This window comes from Amblyomma americanum, chromosome 2, assembly GCF_052857255.1.
Source record: "Amblyomma americanum isolate KBUSLIRL-KWMA chromosome 2, ASM5285725v1, whole genome shotgun sequence".
In the NCBI taxonomy this organism is placed as follows: domain Eukaryota; kingdom Metazoa; phylum Arthropoda; class Arachnida; order Ixodida; family Ixodidae; genus Amblyomma; species Amblyomma americanum.
The window spans coordinates 172,371,124-172,398,882 of record NC_135498.1 but is presented as its reverse complement, the minus strand read 5'-3'; the positions used below and the strand labels follow the sequence as shown (position 1 = coordinate 172,398,882).

General features: G+C 43.9%; 1 protein-coding gene across 4 annotated transcripts in view; it reads left to right on the top strand.

Annotated features, from left to right (window-relative positions):
* LOC144122003 (cytochrome P450 3A24-like) overlaps positions 1 to 26,388 on the top strand; it is a 45,380-nt gene extending 18,992 nt beyond the window's left edge. For all 4 annotated transcript variants that reach the window (XM_077655498.1, XM_077655499.1, XM_077655500.1 and 1 more), the window contains 4 exons: positions 4,995 to 5,198; positions 6,425 to 6,614; positions 8,989 to 9,200; positions 25,359 to 26,388. In XM_077655498.1, coding sequence (XP_077511624.1) covers positions 4,995 to 5,198; positions 6,425 to 6,614; positions 8,989 to 9,200; positions 25,359 to 26,336 — 1,584 coding nt within the window. In that variant the 3' untranslated portion in view covers positions 26,337 to 26,388. The remainder of the gene's footprint in view (positions 1 to 4,994; positions 5,199 to 6,424; positions 6,615 to 8,988; positions 9,201 to 25,358) is intronic.
* Positions 26,389 to 27,759: the final 1,371 nt, after the last annotated feature.

Genomic DNA, 27,759 nt, shown 5'->3' with positions numbered 1-27,759 from the left:
TATGGTTTATGGGTGGTTTAACGTCCAAAATCGACTCAGGCTGAGAGACGCCGTAGGGAAGGGCTCCGGACATTTCGACCACCTGGGGTTCTTTAACGTGCACTGACATCGCACAGTACACGGGCCTCTAGAATTTCGCTTCCATCGAAATTCGACCGCCGTGGCCAGGATCGAACCCGAGTCTTTCGGGCCAGCAGCCGAGCGCCATAAACACTCAGCCACCGCGGCCGCCGCGACGTAAGCAGTCACAGTTCTATTTGCATTGTTAATAATGTATTATCAAGGGTGCTGCAAGAGAAGCTAATAATTATGTGAAGTCTTAGATACTTACATGAATTAACATGTTCTAAATGACTGTTATTAATTTTAGTGTGATATTTCAGTAGAAATTACGATGCGAAATCGTGACGTGCTTATATTTGTATATGTTAAAGGTCATCAGCCATGTGCTGCACTAATTAGAAATATTATCTAGGTCGGACTGGAAAGCATGACTGTGACTTGGCTTGGTTCTTATGATAAATAACGCAGTCGTAAGCAAATATTTTAATAGGAGAGTTAACGCATGCAGGAAGATCATTTATATAGAATAAAAATATGAACATAACAGTGCCCTGAGGGACACCGTATTTTACTAAACCAGGTGCTAAGGCCATCTCATTGGCTAGCACGTAATGACAACGGTTAGTTATGGAACATTCAATCAATTTTAGTATTCGAGGATCAATATATATGTGCTGATCTTTAGTAATAGTAAGTGATGACTAACCGTATCAAATGCCTTGACGAAGTCGAGAGAAGTGCACTCAATGAGTCAATTACAGTGAAGGTCTGAAGCTATGTCATAAGTAAAAGAAAAAAAGTTGGACTGCACACAAGTAGTACTTCATAAAAACTGTGATGAGAGGCGCAAAAGAATGACATAGATTCGGGAAAGGAGACAAGATTTGATTGGATTATGTATTTTAAAAGCTTACAGGGTATACTAGCTAATGAGATCTGTCTGTAATTAGATGGGAATGTGCACAGTCTTATTTATATAGAGGGACCACATTCTCCACTTTCTAATCAAGAGGCAAAGTGGAACACTGGACTGACTGCGTGTGAATGGGCGATAACAGTATAGATGAGAAGAAACTTCGGTATTTTTCGCAAACTTGGAATTAGTTTCGTCACTAACAGAACGAATTAATGTTTACTTAGCAAATGAAATCCATTATTCCGACAGAGTCGATGGCATTGGAATCCATAGAGAAAAATTCGCGATTACACAAAGGGTAGTTCAACAGACATTCAGGAATCAGCGAATGCGTTTGCATATACAGTTTTTAATACAAAACAGCAGACTTCATTGCGCGTGGGTGTGTTATATTAATCAACAAGTGATATGACGGTTTTCACTGAGCGTTTCCCAACGCTCCAAAACTGTAGTTTTCGATACTCTGGGAGTAATTCGGTGCGATATGGAACTCTTTATTTTGAAATGCAAGAAGCAATGGTCGCTTAAACCAGGAAAATTTCTTATCGAATGCATAATGTCTGGTTCTGTGGTGAGAAGTCTAGAACATTAGCTGAAATAGGGCCCGACCTGGTAGGTTTGTCAACTAGCTGCGTGGTGTTAAACTCACTGCGTAAATAATTGAGGGATAAACTTTGAGGTGATGGTTCAATGACAGTCGGGCAGTCCGTTGCTCAGATTATTTTGGAAAAGTTAAAATCGCCTTATAATATTACCGGGGTGTGCGGTAACCTCAAATTTAGTGTTCAACACGTCACGAAAATAATCTTTAAGTGTGGATTCAGAACTAGATGTGATCGGTAGCATGCATACACCAATAAATTCTTATGGTTGTGTTCTATCTTCACACAAATGAGTTCCAAGGGAGTGCTTATTACGACCATGTTTGATACAAATTTATCAGCTACGCCGATTAATACGCCTCCTCCGGAACTGATATCCCGATCAGAGAAGTAATTATTTTCAAAGGTAAATATGTATCGATCAATGAAGAAAACTAAAAATCAAACTGCGTCGTTGTATTCGATTCACAGGCCTCGTCAGTGTATTCCGGAATGCGCTTGCAATTCATAGATAGCGAGTGTAGTTGATTCTGCATCATTTTTATTTTTGATATCAAAATTTGTTCCCTAGTCAGCGAAAGCGGGGTCTGTCTAGGATACTATAAAAATACTATAAGCGGCGGCAGGTGGCGTGTGCAGAGCTGCGCTCAAATCTCGCATTACTGACTATCATAATCGTGTGTAAATTTTTCGATTGAAAGTACAGAAGTTTTCTGGAAGCTACGTTTCCAGAAAATTTCTGTGTTTTTCTTGTCTGTTTTGAAATTTTTTCTGCTTTTTAACATGTTTTCCGCTATGACTTATAGAAAATGTTTGCGAAAAGTCTTTTTTCTGTTGCCACTTTTAATTTTTTCCAGACTTTGTTTATGGCTTAATGATGATTGGTGTAATTTTTTGTCTGATATTTTCATTATCTCGTCCTTTCAACGCGAGTTATGCCATATATTTGGTTTGCGCAAAATCATGCTTATTAGCAGAGAACAGCCGAGTAAATAGTGGAAACATGAAGTTTGAAATGCGACTATTAGAACTGGAGCTCCCGGTGCCAGGCCCTGTAGATCCTTGTGGGCTCCTCCTTGGTGCAGCTGCCCCAAATTCATAACTGTTATGGCTCTGCTAGAAGGAAACGACAGGCTTAAGATTAGCGTAGCAAAATTATCTAAAACATTTAATCAAGGTAGTGAAACCTTAGCAAATATAATACAGTTATGATAGAATGTGGTTCAAAGCCCGACAGTCACACTTTAATCGTAGGCGGCTCTTTCAATATGCATAAATAAAACTCTCTAGTGATGTCAAACCGCTATCTGAAGTACCCAGATTAGGTACCAAATAACGACATTCTAAATTTAAATCTTACAACCAACTTTTAAGGCACATTTCGTTAACTAGATCACCCCAGGTTCAGAGTTTGCGCGATTTTTGTGCATCCGTCGGCAGGCGTCAAGCTCTGGCACTCTGGGGCCCTTCGAAATAGCGTCGTCATCACGTGTATGTTTGAAAACCGCAAGAAACATTTCATAAAATAGCGACCACGATGTCTAGCGTGCACGCGTACACTGCTGTTAGTGTCCGGCGACAACCAATTGAGTCGAGCAGGATCATGTGTTGTCTGCACAATAACCGTACCAGCTGGCAACAAGCCACTAAAAAAGAAAATATAGCACATTATTCATACCAAACATGAGAAATTTCCAGCGCTTACGTTCTTTCGCATATAGTCTGATCTGTAAAATAATGCAGAAAACGCATGTGCTGTGCGGATAGTACGACACGGAACATCTTGAATAATGGAGGACTAAAGTGAACTAGATAGCTGGTCTGTAGCAAAGCAAGGGACTGCAGAGTACAAATTGCATAATAATTCGTGCGGAAAATTGTCTGTGCTCGCTGTTTTAGCGTAGGCTAGTACAAACTGATTTATAGTGAGTTGCATGCCTTTCAAAGCACTTTTTCTAAAACGGACGGCCACGTGACTGGTACTGCGAGTGCAGCTGCTGTAAGAACAGAAACTGTCTGTTTTATTCATGAACAACTTTCTGTCTTGTGTGTATGACAGATATTTTCCGTGTGGCAATGAGTTTTATATAAAGTGCCTGTAATTTCACACACATTTTTTTACAATGCATGGTAGGATCACCTTACGTGCATAGCTTCTCGGGGGTCTTTTGAAAAACTGCTCTTTTGACCGCCTTGATGCTCTTAAGCTCGACGCTTACTCAGCTGGTCTTGTTCCGTGGCCGTGGAAAGGCCTTTATATTTGCACACTAACAACAGGCAGTAGATCATTACATTAAGGCGAAAGCGTTTAATGGCTCATACTCGCGCGTCCGGTGTAACGCTGTCTTCCACGAATAACGCGGCCACTAATCATGATAACAGAAAACTAATGGCAGCATTAGATATAGGGGCCAACATGTAACCCGCACCCCAGGTCTGATAACTGTAGAGCGATTAGTTAATTAATTATAGCCAATTATAGAGAAAAAACAAAGAAAACAACCAAATGCGTCGATATAGCGCGGACGTCGATATAGCAGAGGGAGAGGGGGACGTGACACCCGAGGTCGTCATGGTAACGGCTTACGTGCTGGTGGCGCCACCTGCGTGCCACCAGAAGAGAAGCCAGAAATCAAAGAAGAAAAGAAGACGAAGAAGTCCAGAGAAGCAGACCGCAAGCGCCAACAACGTCGTCTAATTTGAACGTGCGGAAAGGTAGAAGCCTTTGGGAGTGCCACTGATATGGGAACCTGCGAAGCTAGAATCGCAGTCGGCAAGGCCAAAGGTTTTCGCCTTTCTGCACCTTAGATTGGCAAAGTGCTCCCATAAATTTCATTGAACATTTGTCAAATTCTATGCGGGCGAATCTGGAATATCAAAACTCATCATGGCTGCTATTTTCGCGGAGCCTTTAAGTCTCCTTATTGGTTCTACTGTATACTAAAAACAGTAAAAGATGATGATGATGTTTTTTATGACGCAAAGGCATCTGAGGCCAAAGAGCGCAGCTGCACAAGGTTGTTTCTTTAGTAAGGGTGAGATAAAAGACCTATTTCCCAAGCATTTCACTATATAAAAGCCGAGCACTACGCAGGGGAAAGCTTGTACCCATTGTATCACCGGTGTGTACCCGGCGGCACTGGGGGCCGAACCACACCTTCCGCATGCGAGGCAGATGGTAAAAGGGCTAGGCCAGCGCTGCGGTATTACTAAAAACTGTAAAGGCACATATTGTGCAAGATGCGTAGTGCAGCCAGCACTTGCCAGTTTTTGTGGCGCCACATAAAATCTCTATTCTTATTTCAAAGCGGACGTGAGGATTACACAGAAAGAGTCTGTTCATTCAAAAGCTGCAGTATGTGCACTGCTGCGCGCTTTCTAATGGTGAAAAATGTGCCCCACTGTTCTCGCAGGTCAAGCAAGCCCTCTACGAAATGGATCTGAGTACACCTAGCGTGCTGGGCGCTCTCCTAACCGTCATGGTCATCGGTGTCGTGGCTTGGATCCGAGAAAGAGGCCGACAACAGCGCCTCTTTCAGCGCTTTGGGATTCCGGGACCCAAATCTAGCAGCATATTATTCGGTAACTGGAAAGACTTTCGAAGAGACCCTCTTGAGGTAGGAGCACCTGATGAAAACAATAATGCGGAATGTGCTAGGTTCAATACTAAAACTGAAAACAGCTAGTTCGCAGAAGCAAAGCCGACTTTACTAAGCCATCTCAGAAGCGAAAGAAACTTGCTGTTTCAGAGTAGAGAATGAGGATAATAGCCATTTAGGCGTTCACAAAGGTAAATTTCCTGTGCATGACTTGCAGAATTAGCACTCCTGGCATTTATCATTTGTGCTAATACATATAGCCTGGTTTTAACGAAACAACTGAGTATGTATATTCATACTGTATGTGTATTCATTTTAAACGCCCTGGCGGCTGCCGAGCGATTTCCGTGTTGCGTTCAATGCAACGTATTGTAAGCAAGCATGGCGCAAAACATCGGCTTTGAAATGGTTGAGAAAATCTCTGTGCTGTTTACCAACGGGCGAATATATGTTCACATTTAACGCTATTGTATACGAAGACAAAAAATCGAGACACAAATTTAGTAATCATAAGGAACTAGCTAAGCTGTGAGGCTTTTGCGGCGACTTCAATCCATTACAACTATCAACCTCTTAATGGTCGCAAGAGAAACTGCAGTAAGCGTTCAGTGTAATTGTTTCCACACAGCTAGCACGTAGCCTCGCACTTCGGTCTCATCGTTCAAACTGTAGGAAAGACGTAGGATAGAAGCCACTGCTTTTGGCCACCCCTGTCAAGAGCTACTTTCTCATGCCAACACAGTCCATGCAAGCGATGTGCTTGGTGATTGGTGGAGCACTCGTACATATGGGACTCTCTGGGCCGTCTACGGGCTAGTATTTACTCGAGGTTGTAACAATCGTACTATCAGAACCGCCTTGACATCACGGCCTGTGCATTTCTTTTGCGACCAAAAATCGCATTTCTGACTAGTATTTCGCCCCAGTTGACTCTGGCTCCCCTAAGAAGCAGGCGCATTGGTTGCGCTCCACCACGTTGCCATTATCGCTTTTAGACCCCTCCACAACCATCAGAGCAAACGGGTTTTGGGCTGTTAGTTGAACGTGGTGTAGCTTGATCCCCAACAATTTCTTATGCTACGAGCCCAGCTCAGTGTCCTATATGGCCTCCCTTCGACCTGATATTGAAAAGGTCTATAGGTTTGGCAAAAGTCTGTGATCTCGGCAACTTTTAGGTGCCTGAGCAAAAAGGACAAACTGATTCATAACTATGTCTTTCAATCTTCATTGTTGTCTTACTGCAGGTTATAAGCGAGTGGATCCAAAAATACGGGAATTTTTTTGGCTTCTACATTGGTGAACTGCCGTACATCGTATTGTCGGACCTGGAAATGATCAAGCACTGCTTTGTCAGAGAAGCTCATATTTTTCGTGACAGGATGCCTATGATACTGGAAGTGGAAACCTTCAAGACCAGTCTGGTGGGACTGAAAGGTACGCTGATTATTGTACTAGCATGTTGGTAGCATTATTTACGCGGTAGCGTTAAGACTTCCGTTGAACTAAAAACCCGGTGGCGTGCGAGAAAATTCGGATTGGTCGAAAATGTATTGACATCAGACGCGGGGCGGAGAATCTTAAAATTGATTAAAACACCGCATAAATTGTGAATATAAGGTCGCAACATTACTCAAACGTCAATATGACATGTATAAATGCAAAGTAAGCTAATTGCACTCAAAATAAAATTGGAGCCAGATGGGAACAGAATCTGTGCCCCTTGTATACCGAGTGATACAAGATACCCCTGGGCGATTAAGGCACGGTCAACTTGGCTTAAGGGAGGCCTGTGAGTCTTGTTCGACAGTGTCCGTGTCTGCAAAGTGAATATGCAAAGAGCACTTCAAGCTGCTGAAGGGAGCCATTAACGCTATCGCGTCATTCCTTTAGGGCGGAACTTAAGTGCGGCCGAATTTTTTCGTCCTTGAATGCCCGATAATGCCTTTGTGTTTTATTTGATGGATCTACAAGCACCATACCCACTTGAGTTTTCAAATATTAGGCAGTTTACAAAACACTGCAGATTCGAAACAATGAACTTACGTCTTAATGAAATGTGAGATCTCGTGAAGTTTGTGGAAAAGCCATTGAACGGAAGAAAGCACATAACTCGCGGGTATATCGGGAAAGTGAAGCCGCAAATTCGTGCTAATTCACTCTTGTTACAAACACACATGCATAGAGATACAAGTTTAAATACGCGTCTTCAAGAAGTATCCCGGGTATTCCGGCGTGGGTTTTCGAAAATGAGTTTACATAGGGTGGTTGAAATCGGGAGAAAAATTTATCTTGCACAAACTGTTAGATACGGCGGGCGTTAGTTAATTTGAAATTCTTCTAATTATTAAGATAATTATCTAACGTTTACTTAATAACTTTTCAATTGGCACAGTCTGGCTGTTAGGGCCAAAAGGGGTGTTCGTAGCCGCAGAGAAGGCGGTTCTCTACAAGCATTTCAAAAGAAGAGAAAGTCGTCAGCGCGACGAAATCGAGCGCTACTTGTGCGCAAAAAATCGAAACTGATCCGTGAGTCACGCAGGAAGTTCAGTGCAAATGCAATGCCCGCTAGTGATAAGTTGGATCCGGTATGACGCCAGATTCGAATTACCGGCGGCGTCTTGCCATGAAATGCACTCCATGTTGCTCCGTCGCTTGGTGAAAGAGCAAGGATGGCAATTGTCAAATAAGAGGCCCTCAAGATTGAGTGCGCTTTTTCATTGTATTGTACTCCGGAGAGAACGGTAGCAAAGAGCTGAGATGTTTTAACTGGTAAGCCGGTTAACTGTGCATTACTTAACTTTTTGAGTATCAGATGTAGACGCCTCATTGATTTAAGTGCTTGTAGCTCGCCGTGAATTATGTCCATATCTGTTTTTAGACTCTCGAGCGGCTCTCATCGGCGTTACCGCGCTTGAAATTTTTCGCCAGGTCAGGCCTCCAATCGCAGAAGCTGAGTTTAAGGAGCTCACTTGTAAAATCTTCCGCCGCCCATTTCCTAAAACAGGCGCAAGGATGCGAGAGCGAATCCGAAATACCAAAACACCCGTGCGCAGTGAGGTGCCCGTTAGAGAACTCCAGTTTACCTGAATTAGTCCGCAGCCGTCTATTCCAGAGTCTCTCAACCAATCTGTCGTTTTGGGGCGTTAACCGTTTAAGGAGCTTTGTACACAAATGTGCACATTGTGAGTTGCCAGACTTTTCTCAGGGCGCGTCCAAGATCGAAATTATTTTTTTTTTCAACCAGTTTTAGTATCCTTCATATTGCAAATAGGGTGGTTTTATATACGAACTAGAGAAGGCTGCTAATAATGCTTCTCCAAAACAATAACAGTAGTTGCCCCTCCTACGCTATTTTACTGAGGACTGTTTATTTACTGAAAACGGAATGTTATTCTCAACTTTTTTTCCTGATCTAGCGCCATGCGCACCTTCGAAAAAGGAAATAAATCTACAACTACTAGCGTGTTATGATCACAAATCCTGGAATTTTGATACTGCAGTTTCCAACTGTTTTGAAAGTTTGTAATAAATTTTGCAAATGAGTGTAAAGAATTACCTATCTGTGTGTTTGTTTGGAAAAGTCGGAAATTGGTTTTCTTGTGGCTTGGGTAAATATTTAGAAGGCAATATATACTTTTTATTGCAAATGTAAAACGGCACCTTAAAGGGTTAGGTCGCACATAACACAGCATAACTTAACATAATATAACATAACATGCATAACATTTCCTACCACGCCACACATTTGGGCGCTCACTAAGGTAACTAGGTCGAAGACGAAACGACGATGCCCACTTCTCTCGCGCAGGAGACCAATGGAAGAAAGTGCGCAGCGTGATGAACCCGAGTTTCTCGGGCGCCAAGATGAAGTTCATGTCGGAAATAATGAACGGCTGCGTGAACGACATGCTGGAAGTGCTCGACGAAGGGCTGGCGCAGAATGAGACCTGTGTGGACGTGTCACTCATGGCACAGGGGCTCACTATGGACGCCATCGCAAAATGTGTTCTGGCCTGGGAGGTGCGTTGTTTGAAGCAGTCCATTCTCAGTCATTACTCGCTTTTGCTTTCCAGAAAAAAACGCCTCTATGCTGCATGACTATATCTGACAAATTAAGACGAAAACGCAGGGGGCGCTGGTTTTGAATGATCGGTGAAAGGTAGGTTTTATATTCAGCATTCGCGCCTTTGCTGACACATGATGATTGGCGCTTAATTGCTGTTTCTGCTGGAAAGTTTTAAAAATAAAAGGTACGTTTTCCATTGCTGAAGTATACAAACAGGAGTGAAGGAAGTTGATCTGTCCTTTGTATAAGAGAAAGGTCTCGTCACGCATTCAGCCTGATGAAATGATCCACCTCTTAAAATGTCTGCTAAGGAGGTGCATTAATAAATTAACGGGTCGCTCATTCAGGAAAATGGCACCGCTATACATTCCACGCAGTACAGATCAATTCGCGTTGGCCGTAAGATCCTCATTGGTATTGAGGATTCCGTTTGCGCAGAGCGTTAGCACATGACTCTGCTGCGGAGTGGTGTTTTTTAAACAAAAGGGGTAGGAGGCAGTGAAAATTTCTGGTAGTTCACAAGGTGAAATAAAGAATCGTGATTAAATCTCCCTTCTTTCGTTAACGCGGCAACACTTTTGGGTTGGTAATGCAGAAGGCAAATTTGTAGCGCATTCCGGGGTTAGACCGTCCGCACCTTGTGAGCTACTTTTTAATTTCTTGGCTGAATAGCGTGTAATCTCAAGGCAACTTCATGAATGTGGCAGATATAAATTTGAGAAGAAGCGACGAAGAACCGGTGTGAAATCGATACATTCTTACCAGCACCTAAGCGATTTTTCTACTTTTCTGGAGCAATGACGACCGTTGGTTTCCGGAACAGAAGCTTAGCCAGGGGAAAGACAAAATGCGCGGCGAAGTAGCGATGTGCAGATTTCAGAGACTAAATGTCAAGTCATGTGCAGCAAGGATATGAAGACTACCATTTTCAAGCCCCGCTTTCATGATCTGCTCCGCTGTAAGTCACAAGCTTTCATATCTGCTGCTTATTAAATTGTGACTGTTCGCAAATGAAGTCCGCGAGAGTAGGCAACAAATAAAAATAAGGAGGCGTGCTTGTTCGTGAACAAGAACACCATCGCTATCCGTGCGCAGCCGAACACTGCTGCCTCAAGAAAGGCTAGTGGCTGCGGAGCGATCGGCAGATGAGCATGCGGCGGTATGTACCTACACGACGCTTTTCGAAACGTACATGAGTGTGAGTTGAGGTTTGCACGAAAAAAGTATGCGCCATTTCATTTCATTTCATAGCTGTAAGTACACGGTTGCTACAGTTGGGCAGCGAAGCGGGGCTCTAAAGTGGCAAGCGGCCAGTCCTCGTCGCGGCGCCATGCACTCGACGGCGCCGCGAGCAGCGAGTACAGAAATTCCACCGCTGTGGTCGTCGTAAAGACACCACCCACCCGCGGCCGCAGATGCGAGGAAAGAAGATCGCGCAGGTATGACGCCGAAAGGCAGAGTGCAGTGTGGCAGGATCACGACACCGGCTGCAAATCACTGTGCGTCAATACACGGCAGTTATCGGCCACCACGGTGCAGATCTAAAGCTATGATTTCGAAGTGCATTTCATTTGGACCATGGCGGCGGTATTTACTTTTCTATATTAGGGGCAACGAATCGGATTAAACGTGAGTGTCGCATCGCTAGTTAATTACTTTCTGTCGGCGCTTCGAGATGTAGGCGCTATCTTTGCGAAAGCAAAATCCACAGCGGTGCAGATAATCGCCCTGATATCGTAAATGTATTGGCAAAGGCCGGTCCTACAAAAAAAGCACCAAAGTGAAACCATCCATTACCGATAATAGTCTGATACCTGTGCTCCTTGGGACAGGTCTGATGCTTCCACCGCCGGGTGTTCTTTGCCGTGCAATACAAGGGTGACGACGCAGAAGTGCAAGCGAAACTATTGCAGCGACGCCGTTCTCGTGTTTATCGCCTGTTGTTCATATCGAGTCGATGCGTCGGATTGGCTGCAAAGGGGCTAAAAAATTTTCTCCTTGTCACGAACGCAGCGCGACATGTTCGAATGCCGAGAGTTCGACAGCGCGAGCGCAACACCAATCGCAAATACAGCGACGCCGGGGGAGGGAGTCACAGAACACTATTTCTCCCCCTCAGATGAAGAGTCAATGCGGACATCACGCGACAAACACGCAATCAGAAAGCCAAAGAGCAGTTGCAAGAACATCACGCATAGTCTAACACCTTAATTGGCCATATGATGGCGGGTAGAGAAGCTGATACCCTTGGGGCGTTTACTCCCTGACATTATATCACATTAGTTTTCCGTCTGGTGCTCGTGAGCACAGAGAGACTTGCGCAAGCGCCGAAAACTAGCTTTAATAGATCGATCGTTCTGCATAGGAGGTTACGAAGTATTTAGCGGAAGCGTCAACATATGCCAGCTGCTCCGCCACAACAGCTACTTCGCCAGCGTTACCGGCGCGGAGGATCCGAATTCACGCATTAGCACACAGCTTAGGACAAAGCACTGCAAGACTGCAGCGAAAAAGAATTATTCCAGAATAAAAGCGAACATGTCGGATTCTGATCAAGTTTATATATTGCCAATTTCCAAGGAATGAAACGAAAATTCAAAAATCAGCGCTTCAGAAGTCACGCAGATGCCTGAAAGAGCCGCTCAGAGCTCACGTGAAATTACGCGCACGGTATTGTACACCAGGAAGCCGAAAAGTACAGAGAAGCACACGGAGCTAAACTGTATATGGCAGCCACCACCGTGCGTTACTTTTCGAAAAACAGCAGTTTTCGGTAAACTAACGCATCATGCTGGGGGTACTGTACAACAGCGGCATTTGAAGAGCGAAAAGGGAAGGGACACGCCGCACAGCTTTTTCCCAGCTTTCGTTATTCAAGGTGGTGGTGGTGGTAGTGGTTTTATTAAAAAAAATAATAGTAAAAAAGGAAGGAAAAGATTTTTGCTAGCCCCGGCATCTGCCATCGATACTGAAGCACCTGAGCTGGGGCAGCGGAAATAAAGGACAGCAGGCAGAATGGAGAAATGAAATGAAAGACGTGAGGGGACAGGAATAGAGGACAGGGGGAGAAGTAATATGTACAAACTATTTACACAATAAGAAATGTATCCAGGTTGTGCGCGTGATTAGTTCATTTTAGAGGAATTAAATCACACACGCGCACAGCACTGTGTTGGTTACAACTGGAGTGGGGCGTCCAGTTATTAATCGTTCAAGGTAGAACTCGCGGAGCGTTCGGTCACTGCGTGTAACTACCTGACGGAGAACAGACGGATCTCACGCCTTCTGAGCGCGCACCCTCGAAGCTGGCACGCGCCGAGGCGCGCCAGCGATGTCGGCGCCGCGACAGGAGAGAGCAATCGCCCATGACTCGGTCGGAGCGGCCTAGGAACTTTTGACCACCCCTGTACTACCCATGTACCTATTCCATACTGCTATTGTATATTGTATTGTATTGTATTCCGGGGGATGAAGCAGCTGTAGCGGTGGTCTAGTGGATAGCACGCTCGTCTCGCAATCTTCGAGGCAGCGGCTGGATTGCTACTGCCGGCACGCTGTTTTTTCTTCGTTCATCTGTTGAACTCTTCGGCTGAACGGTTCAACCCTTTCCTTGCTCCCTCCTGACGAGAAGTTGAGAGCCCTTGGAATGATTCCCGTCTAGACTAACTGTCAGGCTATCTGCATTTAGTCGCGAGACGGACTAATGGTTGCGGCAACTCAGTCTCCCGAAAGAACGAACTTTTGACCCACAAGAACGAAAGGAAGCCAAGAGTGTACCACCTATTTTGAGGAATCACTTTCCGTTCTTTCTGTTAGCAGCTGTGGAAATCATTTCTCGCTCGGGACCTTCAAGGTCTGAGAACAGTTTTCGTGTCTTGCTTGTTGGCAACGTACAGCACGGGCAGCGGCCATCAACTCAGAAAGGGCTGAAGAAGAAAGGGAGGTATCGCAGATTTACTCTCGCTGGAGCTTTTCATAAGCAGTAATGCTTCTTTAAACGAAAGAAAAGCAGGGAAAGAAGGAATGCGCTGAATATTCCGTCCGCTTACTGAGGGAGGCCAGCTGACGACCGTAGTTTGGCTTGGTTTATGGTGGTTTAACGTCGCAAAGCGACTGTGGCTCTGAGGGAAGTGCAATGAAGGGCTCCGGAAATTTCGACCGTCTGGGGTTCTTTAACGCGCACTGATATCGCACAGCACACAGGTTCCATTGAATTTCGCCTGCATCGCGCGGCCGGGGTCGAACCCGGCCGCGTCGAAAACGAAAGCGCGATTAGCCTCGCCGTTGTTGCTGGACAAAATTTGACTGCATCGTGCGAAAATACGTGAGCTTTCGAAAGCATGCAGGCAAATCAACTCCTCAAGTGCACGTAACTAGTCGAAAATCCAACTTTTGTCGAGGCACTGCACCAAGAGCACTCGCGTTTTCAAAATTCTAAAAACTGATACGGCTATTACGAATGACCGGCTGCAAATCTATAAATGCAACTTGACACCTAACTAGTTTAGTTAAAAAGTTAATTAAATATGAGTTAACCAGCTTGCTACTTAAGACGATACACCGGTTTTCTGGTGTCGGCCAACGCTGGTAATACTACGCCGCAAAAGCTACATTTTTACCACAAAAACTTTTTTTTAATTTTTTGAAAGTGTTTGCTGAAAAACCTCATATTATCTTGACCTAGTACAGGCATTCAGACACTCCGGCAGCACGGAACAGTCAAATAATGGTTGCTATAATGGTTATCCACTTGTAGATGAACAGTGCCCAAGCAGCACAGGTCATGGGCCCAATATTGCAACAGGATGGTCCCATCCTGGTCCTTTGTAGGACCAGCTTTGCCAATACAGTTCCAATGTTGGGCTAATAACTTGTGCTGCTTGGGTGAACCAATGTGCAACAACATTTCTAGCTATAGTACACAAGAGTTTCGTACAGAAATTAGAGCAATCGATTTAGGTCGGCGCTGTCGTTAAGCACAGGATATGGACGCAGTAAGGAAAGGCGCAACTCATCCACAAGCGTACACATATCAATTGTGTATTCTTAACGCTTGGCTATCGTTTTTTTAACTTCAAAATAAGAAAAATAAAATCGTTTTCATTACCGCAATGAGAACAGAAACGAGTATCCACCGGAAACATCACAGTAAAGTTTAATGTTTTCTGGTAATATTATACCGGAAGTCACGCGAATTGCTCCAAATGCTTCTTAGCTACTATATGCGTGCGTTCCACAGATTCAAACGAACCGCTTTCACTCGGAGTGCTTCCACATGACGACGCGTTTTGCCAAGCAACGTGGGTGAGCGATTAAAAAAAAAAAAGGACGACCTCAACCTGCTTTGTCCTACCGGCGCTGCAGTTGTTCCAATGCGCTCCTAAAAACTGTTGCCGTCAGCCCCTTTGGCCGTAACCAACGCGAGGTCACATTATTGACGATTAGGGGCACGTGTTTGGTTGATAGAACTCGTTGCCTAGATGCTTTCGTCTTAGCCTAGTCAGCACAAGCAAAGTTCTTCGTTCAGCCGTTGCTGCGAGACACGACTTCTTTCCCGAAATTGTTGCCTTTCTTGGCTAGACGCGACTTCGATCTATACGATGAATTCAGGGAACGCGACAGGACCTTTACAGTGTTCCGCTCCGTTCTCAACCATCCCTGCAGCTTATCTGATATCTCTGAGTCACGTTGAAACAGAGCGGCCGACAGTATCGAGGTTTGTCGCGCCAACGTGAGCATCGCTTCCGCATGCGACGAGATTTATTGCTGCTTTTCACGGCGAGAATGCTAGGATAAACGAGGTTTTCAAGGTTGTCTGCCTTCTCCCTATCTGTAACATGAGCAGTCCCGGGGAGCCACATTTGCTTATTCATTTAAAACGCCTCAGACTACATTCTGTTGCCACCGCCGTGTAGTAGTTTCAATTAAGCGTTCTTGCATTGGTATTTCCTGCATTATTTTGTATGTGGATTTAATAAGCTGTACTTTTCTTCCGTTCATCCTTTACACTACAGAGCTCTGTTTACTGCTGCTATTGATTACATGTTTACTGCCCCTTTGTAACACCTAATTGAGGGCCTCATTTCTGTCTGTGACTCTGCCACTCTTCTCTGTACTATTTTATTGGCTGCATGTTATATTAAATGATGTGAGTAACCTTAAACTGAAACGCCTGTAAAATTATAGGGGACACCTAAGCTTCATCTTAAGGGTATATGACGCGATAGCTTTAATGGGTTAATGCCCATATATGCGGAATCGGTCATTTTCTGCTTTACGCTCATAGGTGCCTGTGAGTCCTCATAATTGTCCTGGCGCAGTGGTGCCGCGGTTACGCGATGCGCCACTGCCCTGCGATGACAACTACTGCATATCACCGGTCAGACTCGTGCGACCCTGGTTGCACCCCCAGAGCAACCTCTCGCGACCTAGTTATTAATTTAACTGCCACCTGCCACGGGGTCAGTTTGCTCACAATTTAGGTGGGCAGGTTGTGATGACGCCACAAGGTCACGTGGCCTAAATGGCCCACCTGCTCCGGCTGTGAAGCTTCAAAGGCCACCAACGCCGACGCCGGACATTTTTGTGAGATGGGGTGCAGGCGCTCTGGCTTTAGGTCAAAGTCCTCTCTTGTGACGTACTTCCCACGATACGGTTGACAGGACACCAGGCTCGCTAACATGAAAGCTATACGTGTCATGTTGAAAGAACTTTTTAGTGCGCTAGCGTGAAGACCCCAACTCATCGATTTTGCCACTGTCTGTCAGAGCTGTTTACTGCTGCTTTTGTTTACATGTCTAGTGCCACTTTGTAACACCTACCTAAGGGCCCTATTTCTGCCTGTGACTCTGGGACTCTTCTCTGTACTATTTTATTGGCTGCATGTTATATTAAATGATGTGAAAAACCGCTGCACCACGGGGGTACTATGACGGCTTCCAGTGATCTATGATTGTAAAGCATATTTATTTATTTATTTTGCTTATTTATTATACATACTTTCAAGTCCAGCAGACACAACCGCAGTGTATGGTGAAACTATTACAATAATTGCAGTAAAGAAAAAAACAAGTTAATAAACTATACGACACTTTTAACGGCAAGCTTGAAATTTATGATGTCCCAAATGGACACAGTGGAGGCGGCAAGGCTGTTTCATTCAGTGGCTGTTCTTCGTACAAAGGAAGTATGGTACATATTAGTACGGCTAGATGCCACTTCAACTTTTTGTGGATGGTCGATGCGAGATGAGATGTAACTCGGTGTGGTGAAAAGACTTTCTTTCAGGATTAAGGTAGGATACTTTATGAAAAAGGCAGAAGCGAGAGTATTTACGATGATAGGTTAGGCAGATATAGTGTTTCTTTCATGTACGTCACGTTAGAATTACGCGAATAATTAGAGAGAATAAAACGGGCGGCGCGGTTCTGAATGTTTTCAAGGGAAATAGTGAGATTGGAATGAGTGGGAGAACCATATTGCGCAAGCATATTCTAATTTTGAACGGACGAGTGCTTTTTACATATTTATTGGTCTTTCATTACATATAATGGAGGAGATAAGGCAAAAAGCTGCGTACGCAGCTTGACTAAGGCCTTATCCCCTCAAAGGCAAAACAGTAGTGAACACAGACCGAACACCGATCAGAAACTAGTAACAAAGAATAATGAAGACAATAGTTACAAATGTAAAATAGATTCAAGTATCTGCGCAAAAGAAAAAAAAATTTCGGTTAGGAGCAAACACAAAATGCAGTGATAGGCCAAGTCGACAATGTACACAATGAAGAAATTATGGGTACGGAAGGAGCATGAGTAGCACAGCATATTATGACGTGAAGCAATGAAGGCACATAAAAATGTCTAGCACATCATTTGACATAGGAAAACAAAGGAAAAAACGGTTAGGTTCTTACTCGCTGAGCATTAAAAATAGCGATAAGGACACAAAAGTATGGTACAGCTGCACATTGCTTAAGATATAAAACTATAAGGACATTACAAAAATAGTGTCGTGAATTATCATGAAGGAAAAAAAAGTTGTTTTAAATGATTGAGGTGAATGTTAAGAATGTCTATATTTTCTTGAAGAAAATTGTTGAGAAGAGTTGGTATTTGATATTTTAGAGATTGTGTTGCATAATTAGTTCGATAATGCTCTACTTTCCAGTATAAGGGATTTCGCGTATTATAACCCGATGGCTCTTTGATTTCCAACTCACCAAGGTTAATAAGATAATTATTGTGCTGTAGTTTGCCACGAATCAAACATTTACAAAGCTGGTATCTATGTATATCATTAACGCTTAGCAAATTCAGGTTATGGAGCAAGGGTGCAATTGGATGATCATAGGCAGACCGGGTCATAACACGGATTGCCTTATTTTGGAGCCGGGACAGTTTTAACTTGTTTTAACCCCATACAAGAATGCAATAATTTATGTGCGACATGAACAGAGAGTTGTATAGGATTAATGCTATTTTCTGAGGAAGGTAGTCTCTATGGCGATACCATGTTTCCTACCATGTTTCCTAACTTGGAAGCTATGTGGTCCACATGGGCGTCCCAAGACAAGGTTTCTGTAAATAATACGCCTAGCGTTTTAAAACTAGGTACTATCTCTACTGTGCAATTATTGAGGGTAAGTGTTGTGTTTTGCGGAACAGATCGAGACATTGCGCGATAAATGATGGCTTTAGTTTTTGTTTCATTAATTACTAGACCATTTGCCCTTGCCCAGTTACTAACTTTATGTAGAATTGAGTTACCGGTATCAAGAAGTTCTGTGCACGTGTCTGATGAGAGTAATATGGTGTTGTCGTCTGCATATATTACAAATTCTGCTCGTGCATCAATAGTGTAAGTAGTATGGCGTAAGCTTGAGTGAGGCAGGCGCTGGTACAAAGTTGCGTCGGAGATAGCTTAACGTTCGGTTAGCATTGTTATTGACACATTCAACATGCATATTAAATAAAAATTGCTAGTAATATATAGGCCAAGGCACTTACAGGTGTGAACAACCGACAGAGCGGCATCATGAATAGAATATGACGGCATATTAGAAGGGGTAGAGCGGAGAAAGACCTGCATACTTTTGCATTTTGTAGTGTTAAGCTGTACTAGCCATTTCTTCCATCAATCGGATGCACTATTCAGATCATCTTGAGGCTTCCTGGAAAAACCGAGGTTAGTTATTTTGTGATAGGTGACAGAGTGTTCGCGAACAGCCTAATGTTTGAATTATGGTTTGGTTTATGGAATATTGAGGTTTACCGTCCCGAAGCCAATCGGGCTATGAGAGACGCCGCAGTGAATTGCTCCGGAAATTTCGACCATCTGGCGTTCTTTACCGTGCACTGACATCGCACAGTACACGGGCTACTAGAATTTCACCTCCATCGAAATTGCACTCCGCGGCCGGAATCGAACCCGCTTCCTTCGGGTCAGCAGTTCAGCGCCATAACCACTGAGCCACCGCTGCAGCAAGATGTTTGTAAACGAGAGGAATTGAGTTTCGCATGAAAAAAATTTTTAAAGCCATGCTTTGCGTTCTCAAGGAAATTACCAAGATGTGAATAAATTATGTGCTCAAAAATTTTACTTGGAATGGGTGTTAATGAAGCTGGTCGGTAATTAGTAGTGGAATCAGTGCCACCTGATTTTTGAACCGGACCTACCTTTCCCACCATCTAGTCTTTGATCAAGGCAGAATGCTGCAAGGACTGGCCAAAAACCTGTCATAGAATTATGGTTTTAAATACTTCTGTACATTTCAACATTTTTTGTTAATAACGTCGATGCCATAGAACGAAGAAATTTTTAGATTGCCAATATGTTTCCTAACGGCAATCCAGTAAAAAAAAATATGATTCATAGGCGGGAAACTTGTGTATGATAAGATTGGTAAAGCTGCTGATATGGGTTGCAGAAACGGCAGAAAGGTGTTCTTAAATATTTCGCAGCACTCGTGATGCGGAATTCGCACGTCGGACTGAATGAAGTGCAGAACATTCTTTGTAGTTACTGTGATAACAGACGAAAACTTCGGTGGTTTAGAAACAAGAAACGATGGGAGAGCGTTATTCAGAAATGGATTTTTTGGCATTAGCGACTGCCGAACACAATTCACCGGCATTGCGGTGATATAGGAACCAGTGATCGGGATGGTTTCAAACTTTAAGGCGACGAAGCAGCCGTTTCTTTTTGTTGCGCCGGCGCTTTAGCGAACTGTTAAATCATGGTGAACGGGGAAAATGAAGGCAGCCTTTTTCTAGGCACGTAGTGTTCAATTAACAACAGAACATCGTTTTTATGCAGAGACCAGTTTTCATGTATTGTTGGTTGTGAAATGGTCACGAAGTAGTCAGTAATAAAAGACTCAAACTCGACTGTTATTGACGAAACATAGGCTCTGTTGTAATCTGGTCAAATTTTCAGAATTGTTTTAGTGCCAACATGCGTAATAAGGGTGAAGTTGAGCGATTCCGCATATATGGGTATCAACCCATTAACGCTATCGCGTCACAAACTTACGGCGGAGGTCACGTGTGCCCTCCCTTTTTAGTGCACTAATACTAAGGCACCTACTCACCGATTTCGCCGAGCTGTGTCTGGTTCATTTTACCGACCACCCGATAGCTGAGAAACTTTCGTAATTGATCTGCATGCCAGCCTCCCAGATATAAGGAATCACTTCCCAAAGATTACATGTATTTATTCGGTGACTTCAACTATCCGAGGATCATTTGGCATGTTTTAACTGTATCGGCTCATGGCTCGGCTAATTTCGTTGAACTAACCTTACAAACCTTGGATTTTTCTTTAGCCAAAATATTTTATCAGCTTGCGCGTGGCCTAAACATGTTAGATCTTGTTCTCATATTCGCTCTCGACAATGTAAGCCCGATCACCGTCACGCACGGCTTCGGTGATTCCTAACTACTCCATTTCAACATGATATTGCCATCAGGCCAACACAGCTTGACACCCAAACACATCTTGCACTGTAACCGTTCAAATTACGATGCAATTAACTTTAGTTTACGAAAATTTTGCGATTCCTTTCTGCCTTAATTTTCCAACCGATCAGTTAGCGAAAACTAGCGTCAGTTTAAAGAGAAAATAACTGAATTAATGACCACCTATATCCTTGAATATATTTCCGTGTGTACTCACCTAAGCCATGGTGCCACAGAAACCTTTTTAAGCTGATGAAATAAAAAAGCCGCTTTTCGAAACCGCTAAATGGCTGGGAACGGCAGCACCATGGGCAAAACAGAAACACGGTTATAAAGGGTATTGTACGGCCCTTTTAAATGCAAGATATAAGTTAATTTCTCATGATCTTGAATTCCTCCTTAAACACAGCCCTGAAAAAATTGGAAAATAAAGTTCACCTTCTGAAGCTTCAGCGCAGTTTTCGCCTGTTAATGAGGCTGGGGATGCCTTCGCTGTAGAAGAACAGACTCAAACTTCAATAACTTTTTCACCATTGTGTTCATGCCGAAAGACTCTTCCAGTATTTTATCTGCACCAGATGACGACCGATTACATCAGCCCCAAAGTCGTTACTGTCGATGGCATTGCATCATTAATTATCTAAAAACCCCAACTTTATGTGGTATCGACGGCATTAGATCAAAAATTTTGCCACATACCGTTTCTCATTCCAGCGCCAAACTCTGCCATATCTTTCAACGATCACTTTCCGCAGACAGATATCGTACGAGTGGAAAACTCAAATTTTTGCATCGCAGTTTTTAAATTCGGTAACCGAACAAACCTTGCCGAATATCCCTCAGTATTGCTGACATGTGCATCATGCAAACTTCTCGAACGCATCGTAGGATCTAACACAGCACTACATTTAGAAGGAAAATGTTTGTTCTTGTGAAAACAACGTGGGTTTAGGAAAGAGGAATCATGTGAGACAACTACTGGTGTTAAGCTCCTTCATGGAATGAACGGAAGTCTTCAAATAGACTGCATGTTCCTCGACTTTGCTAAGCTTTTGATCGTGTTGTAAAATGTCCTCTAATAGCGAAACTATCACCCTAGCGCCTTGATTCTTTAATAGTTTTTTTTAATAAGGAACTTTTTGTCATTGAGAAAACAGTTCACTTCTGTTGATCTACCACTAAACATTACCTCTGGAGTCAGATTGTTCGTATACAACTGCATAATTTATGTCACAGTCCACTCTGTTAACGACCACAAGAGTCTTCAGGAAAATCTCGACTTTATAGTAACTGGTGTTCTTGATGGCAAATGTCCCTTAGCGCGCATAAGTGTCGATTGAAGACATTTCGTTGCAAACTATCCAATACCCTATTAACTTATTCGCTTGATAACAATCAAGTCATCGTCGTGTCATTGTGTAAGTACCTCGGCGTTCGTTGTTTGTCTGTTCTCATGGACAACAAAAAGCTACTGCCAAAGCTAACCATGCATTTTGTTATCTAAACCGGAACCTCTAAACCCCTAACCCGCCTATAAAATTTTGTTGTCCCTAAACTTGAATACGCATCTTCTATCTGGTCCCCTTGTCAAGATTGCTTAGTTAGTCCTCCAGAGCGCAGACGAAATCGTGTCGCTCGTTTTATTGCTCGAAACTACAGCCTACATTGCCGCATAACAAAAATTTCGGCATCGCTATCGCGCCCGTTCTGAGAACCTTGCACAGGAATTACACTTGTTTTTCCCTACCATACAATTGTTTACAGCCATAACTTTTTCACCTTCTCTTTTAAAAACTGAGTCGCACATCAAACCAATTGCATAACCACATGTTTCAAACGCCTTTCAGGAAGAACCGCCGCTGTCACCTGATCAGCAGTGAAACGTGCAGGTATTTAATGAAATGGTGTTCCAGACAACGTTGTTAACATCTGTGACTGTCCGTCTGTCCGTCTGTAAGTCTGTCAGTCTGTCGGTCTTCAGCAAACACTGGAGGAAGTAAAAGATGAATATTAGCATTTTATTTTAAGCGCAGAGCACTTGTAGATGGAGTTTTTGAAGAATACTCGTCCTTTGTACTGCACAAAACCTGCGACTCAGCAGCACATTTCAACTCCCACTGTGTTTATGCAGTTTTTGACAGCTTTTGACTTTCATGTGCCTAGGAGGAATACCACTTTTGGCTATGAAACGTCGTTCTCCGATTCAGACGATTAAATTTTATCCTTCTGTAGCGAGAGCTACATTACCCCAGCATTTCAAACCTTCAACGTGGCGGCGGCGCCACGTGTTCACGTGGTTGATCACGTGGTGCGGAGCAGCTGGGGGGGGGGGGGGGGGGTAGCGGAGAAAGAGTAAATCACGTCCAGGGACGAAGATGAAGAAGGAATGCTCAGCGAAACAGAGCGGCGAAAGACTGGCTTTGCAATTCGACTGAGCGAGTTGCACTCGGCCAGCTGTAGCTATCGCGTCATTCCAGGCTTAACCAGAGCTAAACCACAGCCATTTTTCTTCTTATCATTCTTACTGGGCGCATGATAGTAAATGACAGTTTAAAACGAATCCTCGAAAGCGTTTTTTGGAATAAATCTTGGAAGTCAGCGCTTTGTGTGTGTACGTGTTTTCGTGTCTTTGTCCCCGTTTCTTTCGCGCAGTGTAATCATGAACGAGAAGCACCAACTAGCCCGCCAGAAAACCCTTCTTTAGTAAATGATGGTTTTGATGGACGTTTGCAAACGTCGTTCATGAATGCGAAATAAAAAAATGACGGACGATTTAGAGTGGGTACGCCGAATGAGAAAAGGTTCTCTAGCACTTCGGTTCTGACTTCGCATTCAGTTCGAGGCATGGTTTATTATATTTTGTTATACCTCACAAGCTCGACCTAGAGTATTGTGTGAGGGGCTTACGTAAGAAGCTTGGGTGAGAATGGAAGCAAACCGGACGTCGTTATTTGGGCATTGTTTTATAGTAGTAAATAATTAAACCAACCAAATGAAAAAAAAAATTGGAGGGGACACTTAAGTTCGGCCATAAGCTCCGCGATAGCTTTAATGGGTTAATGCCTATATGTGCAGAATTGGGCGCTCTCTACTTAAGGTTCAAACATCCCTGGGAGTCCTCGTATCACTCCTGGCGTTGTGGCGCAGCGGGTAAGCAAAGCCCCCCTGCCCTGCGATGGCAGGTTCTACCACCGGTCGGGCTTGTGAGACAGAGGTTGCTCTTCCCGGCCAACCTCTCGAGACCATTCATTAATTTAACTGCCACCTGCCGTGGTGCGCAGTTTGGTCAAAATCCGGCGGTCAAGTTGTCATGACGCCACAAGATTACGTGACATAGGTGGCCTACCTGCCTCCAGAGATTGCTTGTTTGGGGAATTTTCGTTGAGTTTTCGCTCACGATCAAGGACGCCGAAAGCGACGCTGGATTTTCGACGACAAAAGCTCCTTAACGCTGTCTAGCTAAATGCGACAAAGAGAAAACACCTGAAACAAAATGCTGCAGACATTTCTTTCCGTCCGTCCGTCCATCAGCCAGAAGGAAAGGTGTATGCATGCATGCATGCATGCATGCATGCATGTATGTATGTATGTATGTATGTATGTATGTATGTATGTATGTATGTATGTATGTATGTATGTATGTATGTATGTATGTATGTATGTGTGTATGTATGTATGTATGTATGTATGTATGTATGTATGTATGTATGTATGTATGTATGTACGTACGTACGTACGTACGTACGTACGTATGTATGTATGTATGTATGTATGTATGTGTGTGTGTATGTATGTATGTATGTATGTATGTATGTATGTGTGTGTGTATGTATGTATGTATGTATGTATGTATGTATGTATGTATGTATGTATGTATGTATGTATGTATGTATGTATGTATGTATGTATGTATGTATGTATGTATGTATGTATGTATGTATGTATGTATGTATGTATGTATGTATGTATGTATGTATGTATGTATGTATGTATGTATGTATGTATGTATGTATGTATGTATACATGGTTGTATGTACGTATGTATGTATGCATGCATGCATGCATCCATGTATGTATGTATGTATGTATGTATGCATGTATGTATGTACACATTAAAGCAAATGACAAGTGACATCGTCTCTACGCCATGATCGAGGTAGAACTTGGCACAGGCAGTACGTCTTGCACAGCGAAACAGCGGAATGGGCTAAAGAATCCGCGCCGCAAACGCGCTCGCTTCTATCGCCACTCGCAGCAGCTGCGAATGCACGCGGATGCGCGCCTGCTTTTGTCGTCAAAGATCCAAGAAAATTTAGTGCCGCTAGAAAATACATTCAGTAAAAAATTGACCTAATTTTGGCAAATTATTGTGTGCAGTACAAATAAAACCGTGATGCAGTAGACATAGTAATCAGACGTTTCTAAACTTAAGATCTTGTCCAGTCACCTGGCGCATCGAACTAGTCGAAACAGAAATTAACTGGAGTCGCCTACAGTTCGCCCAGTTAATTAACGAACGACACGTGTAACACCGAGCGCGCAAGTTAGTGTCTTAGAAGCGTCATCAGGTGGTGTTGAAAAGGGCTACGGTACGGCTTAAAAATGTTTTCTTCCTACGCTAGGCTGTGTTATGGCGCTGCGATCGACTGAGCAAATTTCAGCGCAGGTTGGTTATAAAGGGCGACGATGGCACGAAATTTCATCGCGCGGTCGATTGTGCCAACATCTGTCACAAGAAAAAAAACGAGCGCTACAGGCATATCGGCTGAATATAGTATAAGGCGATGTGTGCTATGTTGCATTAGTCGAGTAGAATTTGCCAATCAATGCACCCGTGTCTGGTCAATTTTTTTCAAACACAGTAGCTTTCACTTGTTTTAACAAAGCGGCTGCATACTGCATTTTACTAAGGCGTGAGAGAAAATTCAGAAGTGCATTTCCCATATGTAGCTACTTAAAATGGAGAATGGCACACGTTTCGGGCGGAGATGCTAGTGTTTCAAGAAATGAACCTCGGTCTAACGAAAATTGAATTCTCGGCAAACGTTTTAAAGAGAAAAGAGTGACTTCTTAACTGTCCTCAAAGAATTCATGGTTTACCCAAAATAAAAATTATGTCTGATTCACGTTCCTTTTCTTTTACCACTGCAACAGCCTGACTCTCAAAGGAACCCGGACGACCCGTTTATCAGTAGCCTGAGGAAGACGCTGACGGAAGCCGACACGCTAATTTTCAACGCTGCCGTCGCATTCCCACCATTCCGATACGTGGTTCCGTGGGTGTTCCCCTACGTCACGTATGGCAAACTCTTCGCGCGAATCTGCTGCCGAGTTCACGACGTCATACGAGCGCGAAGATCTCAGCCTGAAGCACGGCACGTGGACATGCTGCAGCTCATGATGGACGAACAGGCCAAGAGCCAAGACACCGGCGAAGGCTGCGAAGCTTCGGGACGGGAAGGCGATGGCAACAGTGGGTTTGCGATCACCGACGAGCACATCGTGTCAAACTGTTTTATAACGCTCGCTGCTGGCTTCGAGACAACGGCAGTGACATTAGCTCTAGTCCTGGATGAGCTGGCCAGAAACCCAATGGAACAAGAGAAGTTGTACGCTGAGCTGGCCTCGGCGTTTCCGGCACGCGTGGCTGAAGACATTAGCTGCGATCAGCTGAAAAGCTTAAAGAGGCTGGACATGATCGTTAGTGAGGGTCTGCGCAAGAACCCACCGCTTGTGTTTTTCACGGCGAGGATGTGCTACGAGGAGATGACGATCATGGGTCGCACCATACCCGCCGGATCTCGCCTGGTGTTTCCTGTGTGGAACATTCACCATGATCCTAAACTCTGGCCGCACCCCGAAAAGTTCGACCCGGAGAGATTCAGTGGTGACAATGGGAATAAAAGGCACCCGATGGCGTATGCTCCGTTCGGCATCGGACCCCGGCAATGCCTGGGTCAGAAGTTCGCCCTGCTTGAGCTCAAAACCGCTCTCTGCAAGCTGATTCGTAAATACGAGTTCTCCTTGTGTCAGGGCAGCGAAGCCACCGTAAAGCTCACAGTTCCTTTCATAACCATCTGTCCAGTGAAGAACATTGCGCTAAGTGTGAAGTTAAGGAATATTTCTACATAAACGCTCGTCTTACTTTTTGTATGCAACATTTTAATAAAGTTGAATTTTCTAAAATTGGAGTAATTATGTTTTGTGTTTCATTGTGTTTCATTAACTAGCCCTGTATGTAAATCAGTCCGAGATCATTCTCTCTGGGTCAGGTCAGAGAGCTTTGCGAGGAAAGCAGGATCATTATAGTCGACAAGGGTGGAATGTTGAGCGAGTCGGTATTGATCCATGAGAAAAGGAGTGCGATAACAAGACGACGGAAGAAGGCAGAACACACAGCACGAGCGCTAACTTCCGACTAAAGGAAAAACACAAAACCGCGTCGCCCGGGGCCTGAGCCTTGCGATCGAGCTCATGCGCCAAGGCTGGGAAGCGGAAAAAAATTCTACGGAAATAATTCAAAGAAAAAAAGCATAAGAAGTTAAAGGTTATTGCAAACCTAGGAATCTCGATTCACGTTTCGATAAGAATATAGAAGGCTCGCTGACAAACAGATCACGCAGAGTAGCTATCTGTGTAGCTCCAAAGATTTCTCTTGTCAATTTTTATCTGCTCCTGGCAACGACAGAGCATTTATTCAGAAATGGCACGCACCCGCACTTGCACGGCCATGTTGCTGCCCGTTAACGACTTCATGTTGTTGTTCTGTTCACGAAGCCTTTCGTTGAGGCACCTACCGGACTGTCCCACGTACTGCTTCCCACAGGACAGCGGGAGGCTGTACACGATGCCCTCATTGCATTTAACAAATTTTTTCCGGTGATGAATGTTACACTGCGGATAATGGGGACGCTGTTCGGCGGGCAGAGTTCTTTTGCAAATGGCACTTAGCTTATCTGGGGCTGTAAGAACCATATGAACATTTGCCTTCTTTCCTATTTTCTTAAAGTTGTGCGCAGACAATGGATATAGGGGATGACAGCTGTCATGCCTTGCGTTTCATATGTCACTCTTCCTTGTTTCTGAAGTTTCTTCTTAAGCAAATTTTCAGCCACTGAAACGCAGATATCATTTGGATACACTGCTTCAAGGAATCTTCTAAGTTGTACTTGAAAGCTGTAGCCGCTAAGGTGAGGGCATGAATTTTCGAGAGCATTTAGCATGCGTAGGTTAATGATGCCTCGTTTTACGATTTTTGAATGAGCTGGTTTGTAAGGCAGAAGGGGTTTGTTAGCGCGGGGTGAATAGCACCCTTAAACGTGATTGTCCATGAACTTAAGGCGGATGTCAAGAAACTGGATCTCTGAGTCAGTGGGAATTTCACTTGTCAACGTTAGCGGGAGAAAGCACCCTTGTACAATGGCAAAAAGGTCCGCTGAGACTTACTCAAGGAGCGAAGGTGTACAGTCAATAAGGAATAAAAAATCGTCAGCATATCTAAACACTTTTACCGCACATGAAGTGGCAAGTCAATCTTGAAGAATCCAATCCAAGT